Raw genomic sequence first — 10,351 nt, 5'->3', positions numbered from 1 at the left:
GTAACACAAAAAATTGTGTTCCGAAGATGAACAATGGTCTTACGGATTTGGAACAACATGAGGGTGAGCAATTAATGACAGAATTTTCATTTTTGGGTGAACTAAAGTGCATTTTGCTTAAAAAAAAAACAAACAAAAAAAAATCTGCCAGCGGGTTGAGTAAAATACTATTAAAACAAGAATGTTAAGATAACAAAATAATTATTAAGATAATTTTTTTTTTTTTTTTTGCAGTGTGGCACAAATACTTTTAATGGTTAAATTCACAAACTTTCACTTTGCATGATTTATTTAAATACTCTCTAACCATAAAAGAGGCACACTCTTACAAATACATATTCAGTAAGGTCAGCTGCAAACTTAATTGTCCACCTTTTCATCTCTGCTGTTTCAGTCTTTTGTGTGTAGTTTTTAACACCAAAAGAGGGTTTGCACGTGTGCAAGCTGTTAATAAATCTGGTCCGTAATAATAGTCACGATTCATTCATATCAAAACTTTAACAGTTGCTTTTCACGGTTTCAACTGTTTGTGACAAATGTCACACTTCCTTATGCACTTACTGTGCAAGGACCTTATGGTCAAAATCAGCAGCAGCACATTTTCTTGATAGCGGCTAGACTGAACTAGAAACAGAGAGTTAATGGGCTAATTTGTTTTTGTTTTTTGCACGGCACTCTTGTAAATTAATGTTTTATGTTCATGACAAGAAATTCATTTAATCTGAAATACTTTTATTAAATACCAAATTAAACAGAAATCATGGACACATTTGAATACATGATAAAGTAAATAATACATTGCTGGAGGTGCATTTTCGTATCATTAGAAGTGAGTATGAAGTAATCGAATTAGTAAAGATTTTTTTAAAAATGCAGTGTTGAATATATATATTTACAATTTGCTAAAATAGAGAAAACAGGTGTTTAAAAAGAAACAGAGGAATGCAAAGTAGGTGTGAAAAAAATCTTCTAACATCGCATTAATTTGGAATGTAGACAGAAAAGGCTAGTAAATAAGAATATACAGTATATGTATCAAATCTTTGATTCTTTAGTATCTACTTTTATATCAGTGTAAGTGATGCCTTTGTACTGGCCTTTGGTTTGAAAAGAAAACACACTGCCGTTACTGCAAGTCATCATCACTGTGCCCGTGTACGGCAGGACAAACGAGCATCTGCCAATGCTGATTTTCACATCCACCTTCTTCCCTGGTGGAACTTCTACATTGGTACGCAGAATTTCAGTTTTTTCATTAGTGTACACACGACTGTAAGTGTTTTCTACTCCAACAGTAGTGCTGAATCCTGTGGAAACATCTGCAATGCCTGGAATCCCGGCCTTTACATCCACACTGAATGTGGCCGAGATGTTTTCGCTGACAGACCATGAGTTTGTTTTTATTATTTTCTTTGACGTTTCGACCGTTTGCCGTTGACAGACAGAGGTCTCATTCTTGAAAATGACAGATTTGATTTCTTCCACTGCCACCTTTGGGACCACTTGGCTAATGGTGGGATAGCTGACGTTGCTCACAACTACGGATTGAATGTTATTGAGAAACAAAAATCCCATGCAGTCAATGTCTAATCCGGAGCTTCCTACAAGGCCCAGACAAAATCCAGAGCCAACATTTATAGGGTATTCAGTTTTTAAGCCCCAGCTTGTCATTTTTACAAAAAATTCTCTATGATGGTTAGTTTTGAATTTGATGCCTCCAAGACGTGTGCCATTTCCGTTGCCCCACAGAGACAGTGTGGTGATCCTCTCCCCAGGCTTGAATTCAAACTCTGTGTACTCTCCGTCTGGCCTTCCAAAGGTTTTATTGCACCCATCTGAAAGCCAGGCCCTGACGGCCTTCACCTGCGATGGCCCCACCCATACCCACATCCTGAGCAAACTGGCACCGTTGCTCTCACCAGTGAACCTGAATTCATCTCCTCCATTGCCACCAACTAAATGCAGAGTTGTTGTCATCTTTGAAACTATTAGATTTGAAATGTGCATGACAGATTAAAGTTAGAATTGGCCAAACAGTTGAAAAAATGTTACAATGCTTTCTAATCTCTCCTATCACCACTTTAGCAGAGTAAATAAGTCAGAATGCATGAAATAGCATTAGACCTCCCCTTTAATTTTTTTTTTAAATATGTCAAATTAGTGTGAGAGCACAATCGCATAAAACTACTGATGGAAGTGGAAAGTTACTGTAATACTGTTACTACAAACTCTGAGTAAACAGGTTCAAAAGCTGTCACTGGGGCAGTACCCTTTCAGAAAGAACACCTCTGTGCCTTATTCACCTCTAAATGGTATATCAATCTGTATATTGTTCGACATCCTTTGAAGGCATCTTGAGTAAAAACAGCTCTTTTTAATGAAGCACATGGAAGCAACACAATATATTTTACAGAATATTAATTTTCTTTAATCCCTATAGCCACTTGTAAACTATTATTACACTTACACTTATAAAAATACACCTACCTGGAGAACTGTAGTCAGAAGAAATTCAAAAGCCGCTTATTTGGTAACAGCCAGAAATGAGATCTGTTTGACCACAGTAATACTTAAATTCTAAAGGGGGCTGGAATTAACTGGCAAAACACACCCAGACTCTCTCGAGTCCCTCAGGAGAGAGAGAGGAAGTGTAATTTTTTTTGTAACTTTTTTGTAACTAATTTTCCCTTTTAATAGGGGATTTCCCACATACGGTCCTTTCTGGAAAATTGTTAATAAATCACTGTTTAGAGATGCGTGAATAAGTGCCAGTAAATAAGTTCTGTCTATTTTCTGGGATGAAAAGTAGCAGTACATTACAGATTTGAGGCTGTGTGTAAACAAAGCATAAATCTCAGGTCACACCAAGCTGACAGTTGACTGTCGGACAATGCCGGGTGGTTTTTGAGCGTCAGTCGGCTTTCGTTTTTTTCGGTGTATTCTGCACTGTTGGCTTGAGTCGGATGCCAACAGCTGTTTTTTGGTTGATTCTGCATGTTGAATCAGTAGCGGAGCTTGTCAGTAAGAAGGAGAACTCCAATTAGCTATTCAGCATAGCGAATGAGCTCACAAGAAAAACAAAACAAATTAATAAATAGAACTGATGAAAGCAAACCAATGAAGGTGTAAATAGGGAATGCACAGACACTTGCTGTCACTCACATTTTCACACACATTTCTTTCTTTCTTTCCACGAGAACATGACCAAGAGCTGACAATGCCAGTGCCATTTGCAACTTAGCTGACATGATTGAAAAAAGCTACACAAATCTGTCAGTAATAAATGGCTGGTGTAAACAATGGTAAAAGCAAGCACTGCTTGCTTTGTGTATCCACATTTCTAGCTTGTATGTGTTCCCTGTTTGAATGCTAAATACAGACTACTGCCACCTGCTTGTATGGGAGAGTTATGTTCTCTCCTGTAAGAGCAGAGTACACGTTAGTTGGCCATCAGCTGTAGTCTGTCCAGTGCGTTCTACCCTGTTGAAAAGATAAAAACAAACAAACAAACAAACAAAAACAGCATATGCTTTTGAAGCATGGCTGCTGGTTTAAGCTGGTTCTTAGCTGGTCATGTGCTGGTCCTAAGCAACCAGCTCCTGCTCAGGACCATCTTAGGACAAGCATATGACCATCATGACCATGACGAGGCACTCTTTAATTCAAATTCTTTACTAGTTCTTTGGTGTCGGTTTGATGTGTCCCTACCCTAGGAATAGCAATATGAGCATCATATTACATCAAGTCATGATGTAAGAAGTCTACTCTGGTTCAATCACAAAGCGTAGACTGAGATGTGATTACTTTAAGCCATTTACACAGAATACGGTTTTGGACTAAACCAGGGGTGTCCAAACCTGTTCCTGGAGGGACAGTGTCCTTCAGAGTTTAGTCCCAACTCTAATTAAACACACCTGAACCAGAGAAACAAGGTCTTCAGACTCAGAAAGTTCCAGGCAAGTATGTTGGAGCTGTTTGGAGCTAAACTCCGCGGGATAGTGGCCCTTCAGAAGCAGGACTGGACACACCCTGACTAAACAGATGTCTTTGTCCATTACCCAGCTGTCTTGCAGATTTTTCATTGTGTCGTGCATGAGTGCCACACTTTTAAAAACACAGTTCCAGTCTTTTCCATTCATCAGCACTGTGGCCCTGCAGTTGGATACTGTTGTGTAGCATCTCATGTCCAAAAAGTTTTTATACACAGTAAAAAATAGATGGGTTATTTTTTTTAACCCAATAGATGGGTTACACATATTGGGTCACTATGTTGGGTTATTTTCTAAAACTTTGGGATATTTTTTAAACATCGTTGGGTTGTTTTTAATAATAACCCAGCGTTGGGTTTAACTGGTTCCCGCGGCGACAGTTAAAATTTTAACGGACGACAGTGACTGACAACAGAAGAAACTGCTGCTGCATCAGTGTGAGGTGAGTAACAGGGTTTTGATAACTCTTATAACATTATACTTATAAGAAGAACGTGAAATGCACTTCAAAATTGAACTTTTGTTGTTGTAAGTTTGTTTTTTAACGAAGTTGTAGTTTCCTTCAGTCAGTGTATTGTAACGTTACTGCGGAGAATGAGCTCGATTGTAACGTTAAGGTTAACTTAGCTGTCCCAGTTAGGTCGCTAGCAGTAATGAAGTAAATAAAAAGTAGCAGAAAGTAGTAAAACTGTTTGGAGATGTATTACAGTAACCTAACGTTAATGATGTATGGTGAAATGTACATAGGACTACTTATGTTACTGAAATCACTGTCTACTATTACTACAGGTTTAGTATTATTTTATTTTATATTATTACAGCTGATGAAGGGTTCCAGACGTACGGTTTCTTACTACAGTTTGTTTGGTCGCACTAATGATGATCGATGCTTTTCGAAGTTTCGAATCAATTAAACGAATTGATTCGCAAAATGATTCACCGCTTCCAATCGTTCGTGACACAGCGGCGACGCCTGCTGCTCAAAACAGGGCAAGCGTCAGTTGTTTGGAAAGCGAGCACTAATTGTAATAATACTAAATGTGTTTTTATGGTTTATTAATATTTAATATTGTTATGCATATATTAGAATCACCCCTAATTACAGCCATTTCTCTTATAAAGCTATGACAGATTTGCATGTTTTTTAAATGTGTACTAAATGTGTTTATACTTATTTTTAGACATTGGGTTCTTCAGTGAAGGAAAAACTACAACAGTGGAATCTCATACATTAAACATCCACATGCCAATTAACTGAAACATTTCAAGGTACGTAAACTATTTATATTAGTGATCCATATACACTACTAGTCAAAAGTTTTTGGACAGCAAGATTTTTAATGTTTTTAAAGAATTCCCATCTCTGTAAGCCTACATTTATTTGATCCAAAATACAGCATTTAAAATAACTGCTTCCTATTTGAATATATTTTAAAATGTAATTGTCCAGTCTTTTCAAAGATGAATGTTAAAATAGAAAGCAGTTATTTAAAATAGTAAAAATATTTCACAATATTACTGCTTTTACTGTATTTTGGATCAAATAAATGCAGGCTTAGTGAGTAGAAAAGAATTCTTTAAAAAACATTACAAATCTTACTGTTCAAAAACTTCTGATTAGTAGTGTAGGTTTTCCAACAATTATGAAAAAATGTTTCTAGCTGATCTGTAAAATGTTTCTTCTTCTGCTTTATCTTATCACAGAGGAAGGAGTGAATGAAGAAAGTTTTATGCTACTGGATGACAACGGATTTCTGCACTAATTCCAAGAACTCCTCCCAGGTTTTTAGCATTTTCAACAGTGAAGCAATGAAGCAGAAGACCTTACTACAAGCAGTGGATCTGTGTTTCAAACATTTCTACATGAATGACATCAACTTCCCAAAGCTCCTCTGCACCCATTTGCAGCACACAGTCTTTAATATTCCAGGAGTTCTTTCAACACATTGCCTCTTCCTTAGAAACTCTGTATTTATTGATCAGTAAAAACTTTTTATGTTACTGATTATCAGCAAGTCCAGCAGCCAGCAGATTTACTTTGTTTTATTATAATTATTATTATTATTATTATTACTTGTGTTTATGATTTTTTATTTTTGTTTTATTGATAAAGGTTTGTATGTTATGTTTGTTTTATTTGTGCACATTTGTGTATGTGTTGATATAAATAAGTATGAATTGATACACATTTATGACCCTGGACAACAAAACCAGTCATAAGTATCATGGGTACTTATTGCATTGTATGGGTCAAAATTATAAATTTTTCTTTCATGCCAAAAATCATTAGGGTATTAAGTAAAGATCATGTTCCATGAAGATATTTTGTAAATCTCCTACCATAAGTATATCAAAACTGAATTTCTTATTAGTAATATGTATTGCTAATAACTTCATTTGGACAACTTTAAAGGTAATTTTTAGATATTTAGATATTTAGATTTTTTTGCACCCTCAGATTCCAGATTTTCAAATAGTTGTTCTATCCTAACAAACAACATATTAATATAACGCTTATTTATTGAGCTTTCAGATGATGTTTACATTTAAATACAAAAAACTTGACCCTTATGACGGGTTTTGTGGTCCAGATTCACATTTGCTGGTTTTGAATTCAGTGTACATCTTGGAAATATGTCAGTTGTATGTGCATATTTGTGTGTTTTGAATGTAATATATTTACACATTCTTGTACACTTATTTTGTAAACATTTGCAGTATGAATTTATTGTACTTACTAAAACTGTATTACATTTCAAAATATATTTGTTAAAAAAATCATTTGCATATTTAAATAAACAAAATATTTATTTGAAAACAAAGTAGTGTTATAATGTACTTTTATTTAAAAAAAAAAAAAAGCAAATTAATCTAAATTATTAACTTAACTGTTGGGTTACTTTTAACCCAACTGGATTTTAACCCAATTCATTGGGTTAAAATAACCCACAGATGGGAAGGTGCTGTACCAACCCATAGTTGGGTTACTAGTTGGGTTATTTTTAACATTTTTTTGTGAGTATGTATGCTAGGGTATTCCCAGTGCACTTAAATTTTGTCACACTTTCTAGTGTGAGCAATGTGTTAAAAACCTGTGTTTGACTTTACGCACAATTGTGTTTACTTTGAAACCCTTAGCAGTCTTGTCAAAAGTATGTCAGGCAGTTTTATCTGTAAATAGGCTATTGTAGTTTTGTCTTTATTATTTAAGCAGTAGCAGCCCATTACTTATCACTCAAAATACTGCTAAAAGACATCATTATTATCAATTGTAAAGTTACAGTAGTAATTTAGCAGACAAATAATCATATTATTTTATAATAGGTTTAGAGGGAGCTAGGACAGACAACAACACAACCCTTACAAAAATTAACAATGGTTTTACTATAAATCCAAAGACAATTGTTATATTGTTAAACCACAGTAACCACAAATTAACCATGGTTTTGCTACATTATCCATAGTTTAACCATGGAATTTGTAGTAAAACTAAATACAAATGGGAACCCAACTGCCCAAAAAACATGGTTACTGTACTTTTACTATAATAAAATCATGGTTAATTTTTGTAAGCATAACCACAGAAAATAAGCTTATAATCGACCCAGCAGTTCTGTGAGGTTTTACAAAAACAGGAACATACAGAACGGGGGCTCCCTAAACTGATTTAAATCACGTCATGCATGATCTAATTTTCCCACTTTTTTCTCCCCTTACTACCAGCGGTTTTTTTCCAGATCTCAAAATCAAAATCAGTCACGTATTTTGACCTTCAAAAGTTTACGGGTTTAATTGACCTCTGGCTCAAACAGGAACTGTAAATTGCTGAGATATAAATGCAAATATAAAAGGAACTATGTATTTTGAAGTTCCTTATTATTGAAAAAGACTGGATCATTCTCAAAAAGCATGCTTTACCGAAAGAATAAGCGAAAGAAGACAAACCAAAGACACATTATAGAGGACGAGGAACACGTAAAAACAGACCAACAAAAAACAAATAAAAAAAACAAAAACAATAACAAAATAACACTTTAGTATAATTCATATAAACATTTAAATATACAACATCGCAATAATCCATTAATGATGTAACAAAGAATTGCAGTTAGGGTGTAAAATACTTGCAAATATACTTGATTACTGTAAGTATTTATGTTGAGGGATTTGTACTTTTTACTCTTTGTTGGTGCTGTGCAGGTAAACCTCACTCCCCTGATCTCAAGAGGCGCACTAGCGACAGATGCTAGCGGCTGCAGTCTTTAGCCTCCTTGTTAGTGTGCCCACCTCCCATGCTGGAGATCAGGGTTTGAGACCCACTCTGAGCGGGTATGTAATTATAGAAAATGATTATCTGATAATTACCTGCTCTGGGGTTATATTCAAGGGTTAGTTACTACAAGTACTCGCCTCTCAGCTTCAGAGGAATTTGGTGCATGTGTACCCTTTATAAAGCATTATTACAACAGAACTTAAAAACAACTTTTTCTCATTTTACTCTTTGTTGAACAGCAATTAAAAGGTTGTCTTTCTTTTTGGTACAGCATGTTTTCTACTATAATATAAATTGTACTACTACTACTACTACAAAAAAAAAAATAAATAAATAAATAAAAAAAAAAAACGGCATATGCTGGTTAGGTATGTTTTGAAGCATGGCTGCTGGTTTAAGCTGGTTTAAGCATGGAGTTTGTAGTAAAACTAAATACAAATGGGAACCCAACTGCCCAAAAACATGGTTATTGTACTTTTACTATAACAAAATCATGGTTAATTTTTGTAAGCATAACCACAGAAAATAAGCTTATAATCGACCCAGCAGTTTAAATCACGTCATGCATGATCTAATTTTCCCACTTTTTTCTCCCCTTACTACAAGCGTTTTTTCCCAGGTCTCAAAATCAAGATTAGTCACATAGGTCTTTAGCCAGTCATAAGCTGGTTCTTAGCTGGTCATGTGCTAGTCCTAAGCTCGTCCTAAGCAACCAGCTCCTGTTCAGGGCCATCTTAGGACCAGCACATGACCATCTTAAACCAGCTCATGACCAGCTAAAGACCAGCTTAAACCAGCTCATATGGCATACCCATATGGCAAAAAATATATATATTTTTTGTGGCCAAAATATATTTGAAATATATGCTAAATATATGTTGCAAACAGTGAAGCTCAGTGAAATATATTTTTGAAATAGTAAATATATTTCATTTTAACCATCGTATACTAAAATATATTTCTAAATATATTTCTGTGGCAAGAAAGTCTTTTTTTTTTTTGGACTGTCATGTACAGAGGTCAAAATATATATTTTAAATGCTATTTAAAAATATATTTATATGTGGCCAAAATATATTTGTAGAAAATATATTTACGTAAATATATTTTAGCAAATATATATTTTTGGCCATGTTTTTTTTTTTTTTTTTTTTAATATATTTTAAATGTAGAAACATATTTTCAAAAATATACAAAAATACATCAGTAAAAATATATTTATGTAAATATATTTTGAAACATATTTCAGCAAATATATTTCTTGAACATTTTTGTATATATATTATTTTTACAATATATTTTGAATGAATATATTTTCAAAAATACATATTTGAAATATATTAATATATTTTCTAAATAAAGTCATTTCCCCAGTCATTTTAAATTTTATGCAAAAGAATGTAATTACTCAAATCTGTAACAATTCAGCTGTAATTTAAAGTATTATATCATTATAATTCTCATTTTTATACAGATAAATACAGTATTATTCACTGAGCATTTCTTTTTTTTTTTCTTAGATTTAACAGAAATGTACAATTACAAAAATAAAGGTGATAATAATATATGAAATCACCACCAGATGGTGCAAATCGCACCATTTCTCACACTATTAAAACAACAACACCTGTCTAACAAAACTGTAAAATGATACTTCTTCCAATGACAGTTTCTCTTGCTATTTTGCCATAACAAATGCGCTTCAGAAATGCAAAGTTTCAACTGCAAAAGTTTATCATATAAACTCAAGAGTCAACAGCCCAACTAAAGCAAACACTGACCTCCATCATGGTCACATCAAACTTGATTATTTTCAGTAAAAATCTAAACCTGGTATTTCTCAATAAAAACTTTTGTATGAAAGAAATCAGGTTTATCTAGTCAGTAATGTGTGAAGCTGGTAGTGTTGTTTATGGAGTTGTTTACATTTAATGAACATTTCCGCAAAAGTTTTTTTTTTTTTTTTTTTTTTTTTTTTTTAAATTAGGATTTTTACTTTTTATTCATTTTTTTTCAAAAAATTTTTTTTTTTTTACCAAAAGTTTTTAAATGTATTCAAAAATGGCCAAAAGTAAATATATTATATATA

The 10,351-nt window shown here is 33.7% G+C and overlaps 1 protein-coding gene across 1 annotated transcript; it reads right to left on the bottom strand.

The window, feature by feature from the left end:
* Nucleotides 1-820: 820 nt before the first annotated feature.
* LOC127162343 (aerolysin-like protein) lies at nt 821-2,556 on the bottom strand. Its single transcript, XM_051105134.1, has 2 exons — nt 2,488-2,556; nt 821-1,985 (listed from the first exon to the last, which is right to left on the bottom strand). The coding sequence occupies exon 2, from the start codon at nt 1,975-1,977 to the stop codon at nt 1,036-1,038; it is 942 nt and encodes a 313-aa protein (XP_050961091.1). The 5' UTR covers nt 1,978-1,985; nt 2,488-2,556; the 3' UTR covers nt 821-1,035.
* Between the last annotated feature and the right edge of the window lie 7,795 nt (nt 2,557-10,351).

This window comes from Labeo rohita, unplaced genomic scaffold (genome assembly GCF_022985175.1).
Source record: "Labeo rohita strain BAU-BD-2019 unplaced genomic scaffold, IGBB_LRoh.1.0 scaffold_90, whole genome shotgun sequence".
Taxonomy (NCBI): Eukaryota; Metazoa; Chordata; class Actinopteri; order Cypriniformes; family Cyprinidae; genus Labeo; species Labeo rohita.
This window is presented reverse-complemented; position numbering and strand designations above follow the sequence as displayed.

Excerpts from the sequence above, each read along its gene's own strand:
- LOC127162343 (XM_051105134.1), bottom strand. The coding sequence starts at position 1,977 with ATGACAACAACTCTGCATTTAGTTGGTGGCAATGGAGGAGATGAATTC.